General features: G+C 32.5%; 1 protein-coding gene across 1 annotated transcript in view; it reads right to left on the bottom strand.

Moving 5' to 3' along the window:
• HCN1 (hyperpolarization activated cyclic nucleotide gated potassium channel 1) overlaps positions 1-23,015 on the bottom strand; it is a 351,288-nt gene that overhangs the window by 301,274 nt on the left and 26,999 nt on the right. Inside the window, exon 2 of the mRNA XM_049768369.1 lies at positions 13,519-13,942. Coding sequence (XP_049624326.1) covers positions 13,519-13,942 — 424 coding nt within the window. The remainder of the gene's footprint in view (positions 1-13,518; positions 13,943-23,015) is intronic.

The raw sequence follows: 23,015 nt of genomic DNA on the forward strand, positions 1-23,015 counted from the left end.
ACAAAACCAGAATTCTATGTTTAATATCCCTGTCTCAAGCACTACTAGAACAAGTAGTTATTGTTAATATAGACAATATACAGTATAGACAATATATAGATTTAGACAATCTGAGTAATTCTATTAGTTGATCTAGTTGGCAGTTACATAAAATTCTAACTAGTAACATCAGCAGACACATTTAGTACATATGGATGTAAAGATTAAAGAAGACGCATTTTTCTAACTCAAATCATCAAATCAGAGCAAGATAAAAAATTCAAAACTGAGCAAACATGTGGTAGCTGTAAGAACATTTACCAATAGCTAAAGAATTGTAAAGATTTGTTTAAATGCTGTTGAATTCTGATTGCTTGAAAATAAATATGATGTATTCAAAGGTACATTGACATATGAGTCACACTTAAGATTTAATTATTTAAAGTTAATATTTCAAGTATTCTCATGGTTTCAAGTATATAAATTTTCTATGTAAGATAATTATTCTAAATACAGTAGCATGTATTCATTGTCATTGTTTTGTTTGACTGAAAAAAGGTTAAAAACTAAGCATGTCATTCTTTTAGTGTAGAAGCTAGGAAGTTGAATTATGTAAATATTCACTGACACTCAATAAATTATTAAACTAACAATAAATCAGATGTTTTGAAGCATGGAAATGGATAATTCCATTAGCAGAGTGATTGAAATTCTTATTAAAGTTGAGTTCACTTATACAAATTAAGTAAAATAAAAAAGATTATAATCGACACACTCACAAGAAAGCTTAAAGTGAGTCATTCAAGGCAAATGTCTTTGACAAATAAAGGCATGTCTATCAACTTCTATAAATTTGGTGGAAGAACAGGAAGGATGTTAGGTTAACACTTTGTAACACAGACAGCTCATTTCTTATTTAAATTAAAGCACATGCTACTTTATGGAGGCCCTCTCTATCTCTTTTCCAAATGTTATTTCAGTCATATTTATATTTGTATAGTATAATAGAAAATTATCAAGAATTATTAGTATTGAACCATGTATATTTAAATCCTTGAATTTTTATAAACAAGAAATGCAGTTTAGGCAAATTGCTAATATTTCTCTGCTCAACTTTTTCATCTGTAATAAGGATAATGATTCTAATTACTGTAGGGCCGTCTGAAAATAGAGTTATTAGCTTATTATCTTTATCCTAAGTGCTTGAATGAGAATATGGTTTCCTAAGAGAGCACATACAATTGTTGTATAAATATGTCACCTTACATTTTTATCTACATACTTTATTTTTTTTTAATTTTTGGGCCACACCTGGTGACGCTCAGGGGTTACTCCTGGCACTGCGCTCAGAAATTGCTTCTAGCTTGGGGGACTATATGGGACAGCAGGTTCAGTCCAGTATCCATCAAGTGCAAGGCAAACTCCATACCACTGCGCTACCCAGCCCTCTCCATACTTTTTAATTAGAATTACTAAGTACCAACTTAATTTTTAACATTTCTTTGTATGCATAAAATATACGGTTCTTAGTTTCTTAGAAATACTCATAAGATATGCTCTTTTATGTTTGTTTGTTTGTTTGTTATTTTTTGTTTTTTTGTTTTGCTTTTTTGGGGGGATCACAACTGGCTGCGCTCATGGGTTACTCCTGGCTTTATGCTCAGAAATCACTCCTGGCAGACTTGGAGGACCACATAGGATGCCAGGATTGAATCACCATCCTTCTTCATGAAAGGCAAATGTTTTACCTCCATGCTATCTCTCCGGTCCTCATGATATGGTCTTAATACTTTTTTTAAAAAAGTGTTCTAAAATCTGAAAATCACTTGCTTTTATTTTTTAACAGTCAGGATTTTGTTTTATTTCTTTTTTTTTCACTAATGAATTCTTTCAAACATTTTTTGGTATTATATATTTTTATTTCTTTTTTAACACCATGATTACAAACATGATTGTAGTTTGGTTTCAGTCATACAAAAAAAAAAAAAAACCTTCACCAGTGCAACATTCCCACCACCAATGCCCCCTATCTCCCTCTTCCCCCACCCCCTGCCTGTATTCAAGACAGGCATTCTACTTCTACTCATTAACATTGTCATGGAAGTTGTTAGTGTAGTTATTTTTCTAACTGCACTCACCACTCTGTTATATGCTTCATATTATGAAGCTATTAAGACTTTCAAATTAAAGCTTTCAAAGGTCTTTCATAAGAATGTGTATCTTTGGTTGTTAAAAACCATATATATTTGGGCCAGAACAAGAAAGCAGTAAGTAAGGCACTTGCTTTGTACACAACTATCCCAGGTTAAAACCTGAACATGACAGTTGGTCACCTGAGACATACCAGGAGTGATCTCTGAGTGCAGATCTAGGAAAAAGCACTGTGCCCTGCCAAGTGTGGGCCAAAACTAACAACAACAATAACAAAAAACAGACAAACAAAATATATGAACTAAATAAAAACATTCACCCACATTTTTAAATGATAAAATATTATTTGAAATCATAGCTACCTGAGACCCTGGAGGGGACTTTGACCAATAACTTGCTGGTTCAGGAATAGCAATTTCACCAGAACAGAGACTAGGTTTGGGATCCAATCTCCCTTACCACAATGTTCCCAAAAGGCCAAGGAACATGTTCTTTTATAATGTATCTCAGAGCAAAGCAAAGGAGAGAAGAGACTAATAGAAGAAATTTGAATATATCTGTGTGCCAAGAAATATCCTCAGTACTAACCAATCAATGACTTTCCCTTTCATTTAATACAAAAAAATTGTGGCTAGGGGAGGGAAATCATTTAGACAATTGGAGCCAGAGAGGTGGCTTGAGCCGAAAGGTGTTTGCCTTGTGTGCTAGCCTAGGATGGACTGTGGTTTGATCCCCTGGCGTCCCATGTGTTCCCCCAAGCCAGGAGCGATTTCTGAGCGCATAGCCAGGAGTATCCTCTGAGCATCACCAGGTGTGGACCCAAAACCAAACCCAAACAAACAAACAAACAAACAAACAAGACAATGAACCACGGGATGCATATCAGAGAATGTATTCTTATTAGCCATACATTGAGGGGCTTACATCTTGTACCTACAGCTAAGATAATTGAAGATGAGAGCAATTAGCTTGGGGTCAAGATTGTCTTGCTTTGTGGTCAGCATAGATAATGTTTCAGAAAGCCCAGTGCAAGTCAATATTTACATGTGCCTGTTTCCTTTCTTATCTCCATTTTAGGAGTGAAGATCAGACCCACCAACTGATCTGTTAAAGGACTAAAGTACTCCCGACTTTCATTTAAATTTAGCTGAAAATTGATGTATTTACCCAATTATATCTCAGAATAGTAAAGACAAAGTAAAAAAAATAAGTACAGCATAGTAAATATTTTATTGATAAATACACTCACTGAGAAATCTTACTTGATTCCACCTCTCCAGATGGATAAGAATACCTCAATCTAGGTACTATAATCTTATTTTACAATAGTTTAAAGTCATATAAAACCTTGAGACTCATTTCCAGAATCCTTACTCAATGTCTGCTTTCACTTTAAGAAGTAATGAAAAAAAGATTTTGGCTGCCTTTTAAAAAATGGCCTAAATGGCAGATTTAACTCAAAATAGCCACCAGTTATATAACTAACCAAATGTATTTCTTTTTCACACTAAGATGTGACTTCTTTCATACAAAATCTAGAATGCATACATCAGCAAGACAGAAAGAGAAGTCAAAGTAGGTCTTTCTCAGTCATTACTGAGCGCAATTAAAGGGTTATAATTGTATTTATTACTGCGCTTTCATAACAGTCATAATGTATTATAAAACTGAAGCTCTGAAACAATCCCTAATATAATTCAATTACTATCTTTTGTCTACTGAAATTTAAATCAAGTCTGCTTTTGACATAGAGCCAACATAAATTGGTTTTCTATATTTAAATTAATAACACTAAATATTTCAAATCAATAAAAATACATTTGACTAAAGTAATATATTTCCTAGAAATTGACATAACAATAAAGCAAGCATATTCCTGATTAGATACGTAAATTCAACAAATATTTGACTTATATGTAAAATGTGATCTCACTGTAACAACAGTATATTCTTGGTGGCCAACTTTCCAATTTATGTCAAGTCTCATTACACCTACCTTGATTGCAGACAGGTGCACAATGATATACAAGACTAACCAAAATGGCCTGTTCAATTGAGATAATTATCCAGATAATTAAAGCAACACATGTTCATTATGAAACATCCTGGCAATTGAACCAGAATTCAAATATAAAACAGAATTACATTATACATGGCAGTTAAATATGGGGCTGAAAATATAGTACAGAAGGTAGGGCACTTGCCTTGCATGTGGTAGACTTAGGTTTGATCCCCAGCATCCCATAATAGTCCTCCAAGCTTTATAGGAGCAATTCCTGAGCATAGAGCCAAGGGTAAGCCCTGGTTACAGCAGGCTGCGACCCCAGTCCAATAAAAATAACAAAAATTTAACAGATATAGGCATAAATTATCAAGAGCTATTATATATCTGCATGCATACAATAGAGACTTCACATGAATACATACTGAAGGTACTTTGCTCTATATTGTGTTTTGTGGATCAAATTCTCCATTTTATATATTTTGGACAGAATATGCATATTTATAATGCTTATTTATAATGCTTTTAATATCTAGAAAGGTAGTGTGACAAGCACACTGAAAGTTCAAAAGCCAAGTTTTGTCGAGTATTTTTTATAGGTATGCCAGTAAAATTTTTATGACAACAAATTAGACCTAGATAACCTTATTGTATTAAAGTATATTCAATAATTATTACATGTTTTAAACAGTTCTGAGATAAAATTGAAAAATGCCTTCATCTTAACCTATAAACTTGGCACTATTAATTTTTTTATTATTTACTTATAATATTTATGTTTTTATAATATTGTCCAGAGTGATGAATTTAGGAGAAAATTTACTTTCATGCTTATTTGCAAGTAGTTATGCTTAAGATTCCTTTAGAATCTGTGCTCAACTGTCACATTCTCATCTCTCTATCTTAGTTTATTGTCATACTATAAATACTCCTGATATTGGACCCAAGACATTGTCCCTTTTTGCTTACCGGTTTGTTTACTACTGGATTGAAATTTCCTTGAGGGCATAATTTAATTCATTTAGTATACAATCTTGTGCTCATCACTTTCCAGATTCTACACAACTAACTGAAGATATAAAAAAGCTATGATCTCTACTCTTCAGGAGCTTAATATGTATGTGGAAAGCATTGCTTATTTAAAAAAATATATGGGACTGGAAAGACATAGTACAGCAGTAGTGCACTTACCTTACATCTGACCCACCGAGACTTAATCTATGGCATCTCATATGGTCCCCCAAGCACTGCCAGGAGCTGTCCCTGAATGCAGTGCAAAAATAACTCCTGAATATATCTAGTTGTGGCCCTCACATAAAAAGCAAACAAAACCAAATTAAAATTTAAAGAAAAAACTAAAAGTGATAAATATATAAATCATATACACCTGGAGGTATGCCACCATTGTACAGATGGACATAATGCTACCTGAGAGATTAGTTAACTCCACCTCAGAAACCTTAAGTTAAAATAAAAGCCAAAGGAACAAAATACAATAAAAAAAAATAAGGCTAAAAGAACAAATATCTAGGAAAACTGGGCAAGTGTAGCATATGCCTACAACAGATTATTTGACAAGAAGAAGTACATCATTGTTCAATTATAATGATTCAGTAGTTTCTCAAAATAGGAAAAATAGTTTATAAATACTCTTGAATATCGAATTCTATCCCATTGTTAATTTAAATCAATTTAAATTAAATTTAAATAGAAATATTTAGGAGATAAGTGACATGTTCATATTTGTTCTTCAAAAATCTTATCTCTGGCTCTCTAAAAAAGTCAAGGGAAACTTTTATTTTGAGGGAGAAGGTGGATGGATACATTCTTGGTGCTCAGGGCTTATTTATAATTTACTCTTTTTTATTGTTATAAATTTTATTATATATATACTACATATTTCTATCTTTAAGTGAATACTACTAAAATCTTAGCAAGCTTGTACTGGTACAAAACAATTTTCAATGCACAGTAAATATGTTTGTCACATTTTATTACAATATTAATAAAAAGAGGGAGACGCCATAACAATTAGCATTCATTTACAAGTAATAGATCTCTGGGATCACTCCTGGTGGTGCTCAGAGGACCACATGAGGTGCAAAGCATTGAATTCAGGTCAATGATGTGCCAAACAAACACCCTAACCCCTGTATTATCTCTCTGATGCCAACATTTTTTTTAATTTATTGTAGTTAAAATAATGTATTTATTATGGTGTTGACATGTATGGTCTTAATGTACCCAGTTAGCTCACCTCTAAAAGCCAAGTATCCCCTTCCATGCAGTGTCACCTCCAGTTTACTTATTTTTGCCATTCTGGTATTCTCATTTTTGTGCTTCAGTAATAGGGTCTTTTATAAATTGACATATCTATATCTTTGTTTTAGTTCCCTATATACCAAAAGTGAATAAGATCTTTTGAACCTTTTTAATAAAAGCAAATTTTAAAATCTAATAATCTATGCAATATGAAAATATAAGTGAGAAATGACTGATAGAGCCATGCATCAGAAAGGTGAGAAATTCAGGGAAGGAATTTGAGTATTCAAACAACATCCAAACGACAAAAATAGACCCTATAGCATGTGGCATATTTTGCTTATTAGAGAAAAAGAGTTATAGGGAAAATGGATGTAACAAGCTTAAAGAATGCAAAAGATCTTCATTGAAAAATCTGATTATATGGATTTTGAAGCTTACAGGTATAATTTGAAATGCTGGATATGAGTCTGGTTGTTATTAAACTTAATGTACTACAAAATGTACAAAACAAGGAAAACAAATATATATGTAAGTTTAACATTTAACAAAGAGACCTGAAAATTTCTAAATTGATTATTTCAGCATTAACCTGAGATTTTTTTATGTCACAAACAAGATTACTCATATGGCTTGGGGAAAAATATACAAATATATAAAAATTAAATATCCTATTTCTAAGACATACAAAGAACTTATATCATTTTGTTTTTTTCTTCTTAAATGGCAACATACCAACCAACATTTCATATTTAAATAGAACTCATCATATTAAACCTCGGAACTTCAAGAAATCTCCTAAAATATATTGATAAATATATAGCTAAAATGAAAACTAAATGAAAAGATACAATGTAATGTTAAAAATAATTATCACATGATAATGATTAAAGAAAGAAAAACATTTTGCTAAAGAAAAAAATATAATAATAAACATTTCTTACACAGTTGAATATCTATAAGTCATCTATTTTCTCTGGATCTGCATAGGCAAGCACGTAACAATTCAAAGAGAATATAATTAAATCATTTCAAAGAAAACAATTCTGAGACTTTAGAATACAGAACAAGTCCATAATCATAATATAGAAGCAACCTTCTTCAGTTGAATCTGTAACTCCATGCAAAAAGTTTTAAGCAAATCACACAATTGACTTAATGTTAATTGACGTACTAAAGTGAAAAAAGTAACATTCATAGATCTTTCGCTATAAATCATAAAGGCTTGCATCAATGCAAACATTTTAAAAGATCCATTTATCTTATCTCATTTAAATTTTAAAACTCTTCTATTACATATACGTAGATACAAATAAATCATAGTAAATAGTTTCCTTAGATTAAACAGAAAGTATAATTAACTTTTTATTAAATAATCACATACTAATAGCTAGTATAGCATATATTTTGCAGTACAAATTTGCTGCTGGTATTACATGCACATTTCTAATGCAATCATATAAATAATATTAAAATGTTATAGTGATTATGTAATTGACAAATAAATTATAAACATTAAAATACATTTCACATAAGAACTTATTAAATTTGAAGAGGATGTTAGGGCTACACTAGGGTGTTTTTCAGGGATAGCCTTGGCTTAATGATCAGTGCTAGAAATTGCATATACAATTGTATGTGCAAAGTCCATATGCAAAGTAGGTGCTCTAGGTCTTTGCCTTATATCCTAGATTCTATTATTTGATACAAACATTTCAAGGGCAAGTTTACTTGGCAAAGACACATGTCACTTTTGGATAACTACACATGTATTTTGTTTGACATTAGATGCATATAAAATGCAAATGATTGATAAACATCGCTCTTACTTCAATCCTCAGTGGTCTTCAATTGCCTTCACTTTTCAGACTTCTAAAATGTAAATACTATGCCTAAACTATCTGAATTACTCTTATTAAGTTTACAAATAAAAACCCATACTTTCTCTAACTATATTCCAGAAAGGCAGATCTACTCTACTTGGTTGCTTGTTCTAAATGTCTTAGTGGAATTCATGTCTTTGTTCAATTTTTGTTTTAGCTTGACAATCCAGACTCTAGCTTTAAACAGTTCAAATGTCCCTGAAACTCTCTTATCATGAAAAGAAAAACTATTTTTCACTCCTCCCATTATGCCACCACTCACCACACCATCTGTGATTATTTGCTCACATATCTGTTTTTCCTACAAAGCTGGGAAATGCTTTGTATCCTCATGTGCAGCAAATGCACACAGACTACTGAGTCAATGCCTGGGAATAAAGACTGAATATTCTCTTCAAATTATTGAACAGTTTTAGAACATGAAGGATAGTTAAGTATTTGGTGAAGAATCATCATTTGATAAACTATTTCATTTAGAACTGCATTTAGTCACAAGGAGATTCAAAGGCAAAAGCTGACACTTCCTTTTCACGAGGACACTCCCTTTTCTCTATAGACAGAAGAAAAGGAGAAATGTGTATAGTTAGCATTAGCAATCAAGCTACCAAACTGAACAAACAAAGACCCCTAGAATTAATGAGGGCAAAGCTACTGAACATTTTAGCAGTACCTAGATATTGACCTTTTTTTGGATATGAATTTCAGACTAATCTTTAAAGAAGTGATAGAAAAAAAAGCTTTTCAAAGCAGATATGTGACACATGCAATACTATAGAAGAAAGAATGATTCTCTGTATGATGCTCTGTATAACTGAAAACAAATATCAACAAAGAGTTGTTGAGTGCAAATGCAAAGTGACAGTGGTGAGACAAGGGAAGAATTTGCTAAAGAGCCTTGAAGGCAAGTGAAGAAACACAGATTTGATGTGATAGGCAAGAGGAAGCCTATCTAGGTTTCAGTAGAGGACAATAAAAAATATTTTTTGGCTTTTGGCAAGTCTTAAAATTCTGCTTATTTTTTTAAAATAGTACTTAAGATGTATATTGCATAATTATAGATAGTTAATCTGTAGAATGGGTTAGATTTTAATCAAATTAGAAAGCTAAATATAACTAAAGACAGAACTAGAATTGTATTGGTTCCCTATAAAATAAATTTCCCTGTTAATGTTCTGTTTCTAATCATTATTTGAAAATAAATCTATCTCTAAGCCAGAATCTAGTATTGGTTACTAGAAGAGCACTTCAATGTGCAACACAACTGAAATTTCAAAACATGTATGTGAGAATCAGAATCACAAGCTCTATTTCTTACCTTAAAACAATTTTATTGTGACCTTTCAAAAATTTACAAAAGGAAGGTTGAAAAGACAATAAAAGAACGAAAAGTAAAGCACTGTGCTGAAAAGGCAGCACAAGGTTTAAGGTATATGCCTTGCATCTTCAATCCTTGACACCACATATATCCCCTAAATACATCCAGGAGTGACTTCTAGCACATAGCCAAGACTAAGCCCTGAGTACCAAAGGACATCGCTGAAGATCAAAACATAAATAAAAAGAGCCGGAGTGGTAGCACAACAGTAGGGCATTTGCCTTGCACAAGGCTGGCCATAGATCTAACCTGGGTTCGATCTCTGATATCCCATATGGTTCCCAGAGCCAGAAATGATTTCTGAGCTCAGAGCCAGGGGTTATCCCTGAGTGCCTCTGGATGTGACCAAAAAATAAAACAAACTAAAACACCCCAAAATATAAATAAAAATAAAGCAATATAACAATAGTTATTATGCAATTATTATTATGTAAGTTAAATGCATTTCCTGCACATTGATTGCTTCCAATTGTACTTTCACTGAATCCTAGAAATATATAACCATTTTTTTCTATTGCAGATTCTTAAATTTTTAGTAATTTCAAATGTCATCACCCTTTCATAAAATGACTTGGGATACAGCTAAAGAATGAGAAGTTCCTAAAACTTTTCACCTTTACCAAATAATTTCCATCGTCTAACCTCTTAATTTACTTTTTATCTCTTCTGTGAAACATATCTGTCACAAGTTGATAATAATATTGCACTTAAGATCAAAGAATTTCATTATCATATGTGTCTTTTAAGAGGATCTTTGAGAAATGATTCTTCCTATAATAAATTACTAAGTAGCATTCTGACTTGGGTCACCATCTATCACTGAAATGCAACAGCAATAATAAAGCAGAATGAAAATACAAAAGCAGGAAATCTTCACCACAGTTTTCTGATCACCACAGTTTTCTGAAGAATGCAGAAAAGGGTATTTTTAGGCAAGTTTTAATCTAAAATTTACTCCAGAATTTCATCTCATTAGGCAATATACGTGAGTTCTATAGATATTGTCAAAACGTCAAAGAACTCAATTGTCACATCTTGAAGTCATTGATCTTATAATTGCCGTGCAAAAACAACTTTCCTCTTGGCTTCTTAACATCAGGCATTTTATAAATGAGTTGGTCAAATCAGTTCATTTCTCTGCATTCAATCATTTTTTCACCTTAATAATAAGAAACATAAGAGCTAATTTTTAAAGTTTTTTTTTATTCATAATATTTTTCTCACTTATCTGACTTTGGCATTTCTTGCTGTTTTTTTAGTTGAACTGATTCAGACCATGAAAGATGTATTATTGAAGATAGAAGCAATTTCCTATAGAAAGCATCTGCTTTCCTTGGGAATGATTCATTTAGAACAGAGGCAGCTTCCAGACTTCACACATTACTTCCCCAAAGTTTCTGAATTTAGCATTAACCAGCTTGGTACTAAAACACTCAGAACTCAAAGACATGTGGGTGAACTCAGATCCTCTGCATTCTTACTCAAAACACTATCATAGAAACTTCTTGTGATTTATTTGTTGTACTTCTACATGTAAATATATCTCAGTGATGAAAAATTAGATTTGTCATTTTAGAGGCATTAATTTTTTTATTTCTGGTATAATTATGGGGATAATATAATACTTCTATTAAATTTTGATGTTTTATGATTCCTTGTGTTTAATATTGCCATTAACAATATCCATAAAATAAATGAAACTATATAGACATATTATATGCAATAATTTTTCATTTGAGTGAGTTATGCTTCAATGGAGCTATATAGGCATATCATATATAACATTTTTTCATTTGAGTGAGTTAATGTTTCAATTATGATCAAGGTCATTTATATACAAGAAATATCTCACCAATTTACAGCTCTGGTGTAAATGTGCTTGGTTACCAAATATCTGTAAGGGTATATTAAATGACATTTTACTCTCTATGACAGTGCATTGATGGGTTTGAATGGTATAATGGTATCTTTTACACACTTCATGTTACACAGATCTATATGCCTGTGACTGCTGTCAGCAACAAGATAACATCAAAATGAAGCACGTCCACTTCTATAACATAGCAAGCCATTTTATCTGATAGGATATCATCTGCTCAACCTCCTGACATCCTCTAAGGAAACTGGGTTAAAAGTAAAGAATGAAGCACTGCCCTCTATATTTTTAATTGATTAAGCCATTATAATAGTAACTTTTATTCACAGATTGTTCATTACTATGTATTATGTTTTATGGGGTAAATATTCAATTTGTATGCTGCATAGATCACAATCTTAGTTAATACATTACTGTCTCGTTTATAACTAATAAAATAAATGATAATTAAGAAATAAGATAACAAGAAAGGAGTATACATTATAGTAAGAAACTATTATTTTGTGGTTTAGAGCATTTTGTCTGAAATCAGATTGCTAAAGTTAGAATCCCAGGCCCACCCATTCTAACTGTGAATTTAAAAAATCATCAGAGTTGTTATAAAATAATTTCATGGAAAATAAAATTTATTACTTTATATAACTAAATCCTCAATATGCAAAAGCTACTGTTTTCAATAATCCTACAGGTTGATACTAATCTCAAATTGGTATGATAATGTCTGATCCAAACATTTTATAATTACATGGAATGTTGTATATAGAGAAGCATTCCAAATGAATTCAATTTCTAAAATGTATATTTGATGTAAAATCTAATCCATTTCCATTTCTTAAGAATGCTTCACTTTTATGCCTTTCAGCCATATCTTATGCAGCTTCATTATTGCGTGTCATTTCCTGAAATCCTGTGAACCAAAATGTCCTTGATAGAATACATAAAACACAGTTACAGCCCCACAGGAAACAAAGCTAATATCCATGGACCTTAGTATTGTGTAACCTTCATTTTAAAACATTTTCCATCCAAAATTTCTAAAAAGCATTTCATTAGTGAGTAAAGAAACAATAATCCAGAGTCAAGTGTATACCAGTCCTGCAGTTCCGGGTACATTGGAGAACAACTTGCCTCTCAGTTTTATGCAAACAATAAATTTCAGGTTGCAACTACATTGCAAAAAAGATAAATTCAGAGAAAAAAAGGAAGTACATAAAGGTCAATATTCAGATGTGGAATGAATTTCATTGCTTGGTAATGTTACATTTAACTTTGATACTTAAGCATAGAACTGAGTTCTTTCAGATCCTATCAAATCGTCTCAGAATAACAAATGTCCCATTTAGAAAAATATTGAGCATATCTGCAGTATCTGATTGAATTTTTGTGTTTTCTGTGTAATAATTTCCCTCCCACATATCCTGATTATAAAGATTATGAAATAAATTGAGAGGATCTATAATTATTATAGACAAAGGATTAAAACCATTATGCTAAGGTCTGTATATATTCAACTGGAAAATGATAAAAATGTTTTATTAAAACACAGATTCTCTAAAATTATTAAGAATAAAATATAACAGAAATATATACCACATTATTTTATAAAACTAATATTCTATATAAATTAGCAATGAGATCCCATACATCTCTATCAGAAAAATATGTGATGTATTGCTTGAGGAAAAACAAACTCATGATAAAGAAACATTTCATTGTTAGCTAAACATTATTTATCAAATTATTATTTTAAGTATATTTTTAAAAGACTAAATAGCATAAAATTACTTTTAAATCACTAATATTTTCAATTGATGCAAATATAGAATTTTACTTTCTCTTATGAAAACACATATGCAAAAAAGAATAATAAATCTTTCCTGAATTTCAGAAAAATTACTATATAAAAAATGTTCATTTAAAAATAATAACAGCTATCTCATGATCTAATCATGGCTTTTAAAAAGTAATAAAAGTAAATGGTATTACTTACCTCTTCCCACTGATGTATGTATCTAATTAACCTTGAAAGTCGTAATAAACGTAAGAGGCTGAGAATTTTTGTAAACCTCACAATGCGAAGTGCTCTGGCTGTCTTGTAAACTTCTGAATCCATTCCTTTTTCTACAATGAGAAAAATATAATCCACTGGGATTGATGAGATGAAGTCAACCACAAACCAGCTTTTTAAATAATTCATCTTGATCACTTTAGGGTCCAGGATGATTTCAGAACTGTCTTCATTGACAGTCCCAGTCCTAAAATTCATGATCAGGTCCAAAAGAAAAACTGTATCTGACGCCACATTGAAAATAATCCATGGTGTTGTTGTTTGTTCTGTAAAGAATGTGATTCCAACTGGTATGATGACCAAATTTCCAACCATCATTATAAGCATTATTAAATCCCAATAAAACCTACAACAAATAAGAAATTAGATTTCAATATGTGGACAGTAAGCAGGTAACTCTCACCCTCCCATAAAATTATACTGATCTATGGTTAAAAATGTGTATAACAATAAAATAGTGGTTGTATAAATAAGGTAAGACAGTCAATGTCTATAAACAGATAATATAAAAATTGATAGATACCTACAATAAGTAATTATGATTATTCAATACTAAAAATTATTTTATATAGTCTTGTACAAATAATTTCAAGATAATCTAAAAATTTATTTAGATGTTAAAGAAAAACAATCTACCCAGTTACTAACATATAATATGGTATGAAACAAAAGAAAAGCATAAGAAGAGAAGGTCCACCTTAAAAAAATTGCTTTGGAATAGACTCATTAAAAAAATTCTAAAATACTCTGTATGTCAACTTACCAATAATAGATATATAGAATAAACAAAATATTGGTACTGAAATATAATAAAATAATATGTTGGTAATGAAAATAATTCTCTAGGAGCACAGATTACGTCAACCATAGACTATGGAATAACCTGTAATTTCACAATATTCCAAATTTATGTTTTATTTTTTATTAGGAAACAAGAAAACTAATTTTATGAGCACAAAAATAATATATAAAACAACTCTAGATTTGAAACTAGGATCTACATAAAATGCACACTTTTAACTAATTCACTTAAAATAATTAAGTGTATTGTCAATATTTTTGTAGGGGAAGTTTGGTAGGTAGCCTGGGAACCACTGCAATGATTTTCTTTTATTTTAATTTTTGATTTTTGGGTTACACCTAGTAGTGCTCAGAGGTTACTCCTTGCTCTGTGCTCAGAAATCATTCCTTGCAGGCTTAGGGGACATATGGGATGCCAGGATTTGAACCACCATTCGTCCTGAAATTGGCCTCATGCAAAGCAGAGAAGCCCTAGCACTATGCTATCTCTCTGGCTCTCACAGTGATTCTTGATCAGTCAGGTCAGTAGTTCAATACTGTCCCCGGATGATGCATTATTCAGGTGTGGAGTCCTGGGAACAACCAAGGCAACACCCAGGGTACTTAATAAACTCCAGGTTTACATCATGCTCAACACTTAGAGGTCAGTAAGGTACCAAGGGTTTAACCAGAATTGGTACCTGCACCACTAACTCATACCTGAATCCCAAATTCAGAAAGATTAAAATACCATTTTCACCTGGAGTCTTGCAATATCTATTGCCACTGTAATTAAAAGATTATATGATAGACTATACTTATTGCAATATATATTGCAGTATATATTGAGAGAGATGAAGAAACAAATCAATCAGTTTTATGTCTTATAATACATGAGTTGGGGCCAGAGTGATAGCACAGCAGGTAGGATGTTTGCCTTTCATGCAGTTGACCCAGGTTTGAACCCTGGCATCCCAGATGGTCTCCCAAAAATTGCCAGGAGTGATTTCTTTATTGGGGGGAGGGGGTGTCACACCTGGCAGCGCTCAGGGGTTACTTCTGGTTCTACACTCAGAAATCACTCCTGGCAGGCTCGGGGAACCATATGGGATGTCTGGATTCGAACCATTGTCTTTCCGCATGTAAGGAAAACACCCTACCTCCATACTAAGCACAACTGTAACCCCTAAGCAACACCAAGTGTGGCACAAAAACAAATAAAAATAACATGATTTAATTCATCCTAATAAGTATCCTCCAGCAGCTTTGTTAAATGATATAATTTCTGACAGATTTTCTACTGACACATTATGACTTCAATCAGTTTTTCTTTTAATTTTTTTTTGTTTTGTTTTAGGGTCACATCCAGTGACACTCGGGGGTTATTCCTGGCTCTGTGCTCAGAAATCACTAATGGCTTGGGGGACCATATAGGATGCCAGGGATCAAACCCAGGTTAGTCCTTGATGCCACGTGCAAGGCAAACACCTTACCACTATGCTATCCTTCCAGTCCCTCAATCAGTTTTTTACTGAAAATGCAATGTTTCATTTGATGAGGGGTATATTTGCAAAAGTCTTTTAAAGTTACTAACACTACCAATATGAATGAGTTCCTGCATAATAGTCTAAGTATATGACAGAACTATAAAAGGCCCTTCCTACACAAGGGAGAAGAGAGGAGATGTGATACTGTAATAATTAGTTCATAAAGACATTTTATATCTTAACTCTTAAATGGAATTAGATGCGCCCTGAGAATTTTCACTTTTTGGACACTCTTCAAAGTAATATATGTCAATTCTTCTCTGCCTTCCTCTATCTTGAAGACAACTAGTCCCCTGAGGGGGGGGGAGAGAGAGAGAGAGAGAGAGAGAGAGAGAGAGAAGAGAGAGAGAGAGAGAAAGGGAGAGAAAGGGAGAGAGAGACAGAGACAGAAAGACATAGAGATAGAGAATCGGAGACAGAGACAGACAGAGATAGAGAGACAGAGACATGGAACATCTACTCTCACATGTTCTTCGGACAAATTATATACTTATCCAGATATTTAATGACATTATTCCAGAAGCTTTTCCTTCAGTCCATTTCTGACACTTAAGCTTCCTAATCTAAATAATAAGTTATCTACTAAATCTATCTACTGCTTCTCCTAAACTCAAAATCATCATCTCCCCTCATACATACATTCATTATATCAGGGAATAAAAACCTTTGTACCTGAATCTCAATCCAAAACCTCTGAAGCCTCTCAGGTAACTACTGATAGTAAGTCTATGCAATCTCCTATTAAATAATGCATAAATGTTGTTTTTTTATATTTTTGATTGAGACCAATGTGAATTACTAGTCTTTTACAGTTGCATTTCAGGTACATAGGAACAGTGAATTAGGGCCATTCCTACTATCAGTGTTGACTTCCCTCCACTATAGTCCCTAGCATGCCTCCCATACATCCACCTTTTGCCCCCTGGACTACTAGTAAAAGAGGTCCCTTACTCCTGGTTCAGCACTCAGAAATTGCTCCTGGCAGGATCAGGGGACCATAAGGGATGTTGGGAATCGAACCCGGGTCTATCCCGGATAGGCCACATGCAAGGCAAATGCCATACTGTGTTATGGCTCCAACCCCACAAAGCTGATTAATTTTAACATCTCCATTTAGTCATATTCATCTATTCACTCTTTTAAAAATCTGTCTTCAGTTAAAAATCCTTACCCGGTGTTGATTTGGGAGAAAATTTAATTCTCTAATCCTAAACCTCTTATATGGAAAGTGTAGATTATTATGTAACCAAATGTGTAGTTTTACAAATTATGTAACAAAAAGCATAGATCATTAAAACAATAATCTCTGCATCAATGCTTATGGCTGTTAAGCATTCATTTACATCTATGATTCTTTTCTGAAATAACAGCAAAGCAGAAAAATTAAGAGAGAAATGTATAGTTTTGGCAATTACAGCAGTCTAAACCCAAGTAATCATATTTGCTTTATATTGAACATTGATAAAAATAAATCAAAAATATAAATGATCCTATTAACATTATCATTTTAATATTAATATTCATTGATCACTTCTCATGTAAGAAATTTATGTAGTCTATATGAAATTAAAAACAAAAGATGTTGTAAAGATCATCAATGACTAATTTGGGAAGAGTTCAAAATCTACTCATCCACTACCCACCTAAATCCTTCAAATGTGTGATGAATTAAGCCTACTCAACACGAGTAAGAATTTCCCATTAAATTTCAGGTTCCCTTCACTCCAATATGTTATCTACTTTTGTTGAAATAATTTTATGTTGGACATTCCAGATATGCGGGATTTTAGGCCACACCTGCCTCGTTGCATTTGGGGAGTACTCTTTTTTTTAATCTTTATTTTTGCACCAAGATTACAAGCATGTTTGTAGTTAGGTTTAAGCCTGACTATGTTCTCAGTTTTGATGCCTCAAAGTGATCAGAGACCATAACAGGTGCTGGTGATTGAACCAGTGTGTACCATTAGGTAAGTATTTGCAAGCAATTTAATCCTACATCATCTCTCCAACCTTAAAACTTCAGGTATTTCGTTTTTTTGCTTGGGTTTTTGTTTTTGTTTTTGCTTTTGTTTTGTTTTGTTTTGTTTTGTTTTTGCTTGTCAGCCACACCCGGTGGTGCTCAAAGGTTACTCCTGGCTATGCGCTCAGAAATCGCTCCTGACTTGGTAGACCATATGGAACGCCAGAGGGATCAAACCGCTGCAGTCCTAGGTTAGAGCATGCAAGGCAGATGCCTTACCATCTGCGCCACTGCTCTTTACCCAGCATCAAGTATTTCTAGCAAAAAGTCTAAGAAATTTAAGTAGTTGCCATATTTCATTACAGGGGATCTTTTAAATATTTCCCTGATATATTGAATGAAAATTTCTCTTTTGTGCTTTTTTTCTTTTTTATTGTAAGAATTTATTCAAGAGACAAAATTGATTAACATGTTGAGGTAAACTGACATAACATAATATAGAATCATAACATAACATATAATTAATATAATATAATAATACATATAAGTCAAAGAACATTTCTAAATAAAACACAATTTTTTATCATAATGACTTACATATCTTTCACAGTAGTATTTTAGGTACATATTAACATGCTTTTTTATTCTGAGGAAATTTGTCATATATGCAGAAATGACTACTATTTTATACTCTGACGGTACGATATTTATAAAGGAATATCTGAAATCAAACAGTGTGGCAAAGCTACCCCATTACTAACACAGAATACCCCCATTGATACCTATTCTTCAGTATCATACTTTAATGATTAGATTACTGTAACTCATATATATAAAAGCAATTTAGTTATAAATCTAAATAACTGAACAAATATCCAACTATATTAATTCTTCATGCAGTAATATTTTAATTTTTATTCTAAATCAGTTTCAAGAACTCAAACTAATATCCCAATTGCCAAACACATATTTCCTGAAAAAATTATATGAATTACATTCTGATTAGTTTTGTAGTTCCTTACCATTTTTGTCAGAAATGTATTCTTCCAAGTAGCAATGTATTCCTCGCAAAAGCCAATGCCTGAATTTTGTTCTTATGCTTTCTCAGAGATCCTTCATCAACTTATAAACTTCAATACATACATACTATATACTCAAAGACTGGGCTTGATAATTTGTAAAAATTTTCTATTCCCTAGGTTCTGCAGAAATTTTACTTGATCAAGTTTGTTTCTTGATATCATAATAAAAACAAGTAAATGGGGTTTGGAGTGAGTAATGGGGTTTGGAGCTGGAATTGCTGTGTGAGGAAAAAGTGAAGAAAACATAGGAAACTCCAAAACAGCTACATGAAGCAAAAATAATTTAGTTTTAATATTATAGTGAAAATCTCACAAAGATAACAATTGTAAAATGTTTTGCCTAACTTATGAATAATGCTAAATTATATCATATTTGAAGAAATTCAAATTTTCCTATAAGCAAAGAGACATACAATATGAACAGGAAATGGGCAAGAGAGGCATTATATTTTAGCTAATCATATTTATTGAATGATCTAATGGAATAGAAATTTAACCTGAATGAAAGTTTTAAAACCTGCACCAATTCTAGCATAAGTAAGCATATTTCTATTCCCCCTTCGGCAACTGTGACATTTATTGTGTGTCAAACTTATTTTTCTTGTCACAGCATGTTATCACTTCATTCATTTTTTTACTTGAATTTCTCTCAAAATCTTTGCTTTCGATGATTTCACATTTTCATGATTTCTTATTTAAATGAGCCTGAAGTACCTGGCTATTTGTATTCTACTCTTTGAGAAGGCATCTATTTTACTATACAAACATAATCACTCCTTTTATCCAATTATTATCACTCTTATCCAACTGCTATAGGCTTAATATGTTAATACTAATGGTTCTTAAGTCTATCACTGGTCATATCTCAAATATAGGTACACGTTTCTTACTGTGTCTGTATATTTCATGGTTTTGAATATTCTAAAGTAAAGAACAGTCATCTCAACAGGATAAAATCAGTGCCAACCAGTGCCAATAATTCATACTTTTTTCCCCTCAGTACTAGAAATGCTCTTTTACCCAGAGGTCAAACCTACAAATAAAAGCTGCATTTTTGTATATTATAATAATATAATAAGTGTTCCTTTTTCTTCTAGAAAACCACATTGCATAAAACTTAAAAAATGTATCAAGTCCTCTTGTCTAATTTTGGCAAAAAATCACTTGTCAAGCCATATTCCTTCTCACTGAAATATTTCTCATCTTCCACTGGCCACTTTGCTATATCATCATTTCTGGAAAAAAATATTTGGGAGGGCCACACTTGGCAGTTCTCAGGGCTTACTTGTTCTGTTTCTATGCCCAGAGATTACCCCTGGTGATACTCAAGGATTACTTTTGGCTCTGTGTTAAGGACTCTTTCCTGGCAAAGTTCAGGAAACCATATACCATATATGGTGCCAACAGATTAAATCTACGTTGGCTGCATATAAGGCAAATGCCCTGCCCACTATTCTCTCTCAACCCTTTATTATATAATTGTGATCAAAAGGTACAGAATAAGCATAAATCACTGAGATTTAAGTAGGTCTGTGCCAAAATGTTCTATATTTATGATGACTGCAGATATTTCATAAAAATAAAATTTATGAAAAGTGAACAGAATAATGCATAAGTAGTTCTCAGGTTTTAAATTTATAGTTCTTTCAAAAGTTCAATATAAAATTAGTCATTTTATTATTCATTAATTTTATCTACTGTTGAATGATGTTTTTTAATCTTTATTGTTGTAACTTGTGATTCAGAATTCAAATGCTTGCATTCCTTACATCAGTTTAAAACCTGAATGAATGATTCAAGAATTGAACAAGAGCAATTTTGAAAGTTTGGAAAATGATGATGTATTCTGAGGGAAAAGTGGTATGGAGGAGAAAATAGGAGAATTGCACAGAATTTAATAGTAAATAAGTTTATAATTTGAATTAGTACCTACTTGATTAATTATAATTAATCACTGCCTAGATATAACAGAATTGCAAAAATGTGTGCTGTGTAGCACAACAAAAGTACCTAAACTACTGGTTTCTAACATCTCCACTGAGATAGCAGCTCTCAAGAAAGTGGATTATTTTTTTATGATTATACATCTTCAGATTGATAATACTGCCCTTTTCATTTCATTTCCTCAAAGTTAGGGTCCTCTTGTAAAAGTGCTTAAGCAACATGTTAAATGTAAAATATCAATTATCCACATTATGATTTTCCCTTGGCAGAATATCAAATGAAGTCTTTTCTGAGTTCAAAGCCCCTCTGTTTGGGGTTGTGACTGAAGAATCAAACATGACAGTAAATATTCTTTAATAAAATTATATATGTTCAAATTTTAGAAAACTAAATTCTTTTTATAAGTATTTTAACACCATATCTTTTTATTTTTTTTAAAGGGCTTCCAGTAGGAGTAAAATTTTGAAACTGAACATTTTCATTTCCACTGCTTTTGGATTCTATAAGAACAATTGGACATAACTTTCTTATTTTCTTTTCCTTCCAAACAGGGAAATCTTAAAAATTTGATTCCTGGGGCCAGAGCAATAGCCTAGCAAGTAAACTGTTGCCTTGCATGTGACTAATCCGGATCCAGTTCCCAGGCATCCTGTATGGTCCCCCAAGCCTGCCAGGAGTGATTTCTGAGTGCAGAGTCAGGGGTAACCCCAAGTTGTAGCCACCAGTTGTAGTCCAAAAACAAACAAACGAACGAAATGGTACTGTACTTGAACACCATTAAGCTTTTCACTCACTGGAACCTGTATATATCATCTACAGAGAAAAATAGTTGATATATTAAGTAAGAAAATGCCTTTAACTAGTGGTGTGTATATTCCCATGTTTGTAATAACAAATAAAGAGGGTGAGTGGATGGTTAAATTTCCCCTGAATATTTAAGAATCAAAACCTAAGTTTATTTTAATTATCTAAGCAATTCAGACAAACAATATGATATTTTAATTAATTAATTAATTTTGATTTGGGGGCTATTCCGGTGACTTTCAGGAGTTACTCCTGGCTATACACTCAGATCTCGCTCCTGGTGAGGGGATCATATGGGATGACGGAGATCCAATGGCTGTCGGTCCTGGGTCAGCCACGTGAAAGGCCAACACCCTACTGCTGCGCTATCACTCTAGCCCCACAATATGGTATTTTAAAGTAGAACTGCTAGCACGAGAAATTTTCAATCATCTAAAAAGAAAGACTTCACTTCACTTCTCTCCAAAAATATGAATTTCTGCATAGCTGTAACTAGAAAATTATTTATATGCACATAATAGAAGACACTTAAAAATTCAATATTCCAGAACTCAAAAAGTATACCAGGACTGAGGGAATGACTTTAACAATTTTTATATAGATTTGTAAACCAACACTATAGAGAAACATGAGTTCTCAAAAGGTAAACACAGGAAGGAGGATAAGTCAAAGTGATGGCCATTAGCCAAATCTACTCTCAGATAAGGAGGATGAGGAAATGGAGCTGAAATAGAAATGTCTGAGGCAAGACAGGGACTTGGCAAAGGAAATAAAAAAAGATATATTTCCAAGAAAAACTGTGACTAATCTAAGGTAGACATTAATCTATTTCTTTTTTGGGGGGAGGGGCCACACCCGGCGGTGCTCAGGGGTTACTTACTCCTGGCTGTCTGCTCAGAAATAGCTCCTGGCAGGCACGGGGGACCATATGGGACCCGGGATTCGAACCAACCACCTTTGATCCTGGATCGGCTGCTTGCAAGGCAAACGCCACTGTGCTATCTCTCCTGGCCCATAAATCAATTTCTTATATAAATTTACAAGACAATATGTCTCTGCCATTAACTTGTACCACTGTAGTAAGTTTAGCTTTTCTACAAAAAAACGAGTATTTAGTAAGATTCACTGTAAAAAGAAATACAAAATAGTCTAAGATAACATTAAGCTAGATTTAAGTAACCTAAGCCAAAGAAGACAAAGCTACTTGCAATTTATTAAACAGAGTTATGTTTTTGAAAATTTACTTATATATAGTATTGTTGGTCGTATATTTTCACTTCAAAGCTTAATTTCCATTTAATA

Source organism: Suncus etruscus, chromosome 2 (genome assembly GCF_024139225.1).
Source record: "Suncus etruscus isolate mSunEtr1 chromosome 2, mSunEtr1.pri.cur, whole genome shotgun sequence".
Taxonomy (NCBI): domain Eukaryota; kingdom Metazoa; phylum Chordata; class Mammalia; order Eulipotyphla; family Soricidae; genus Suncus; species Suncus etruscus.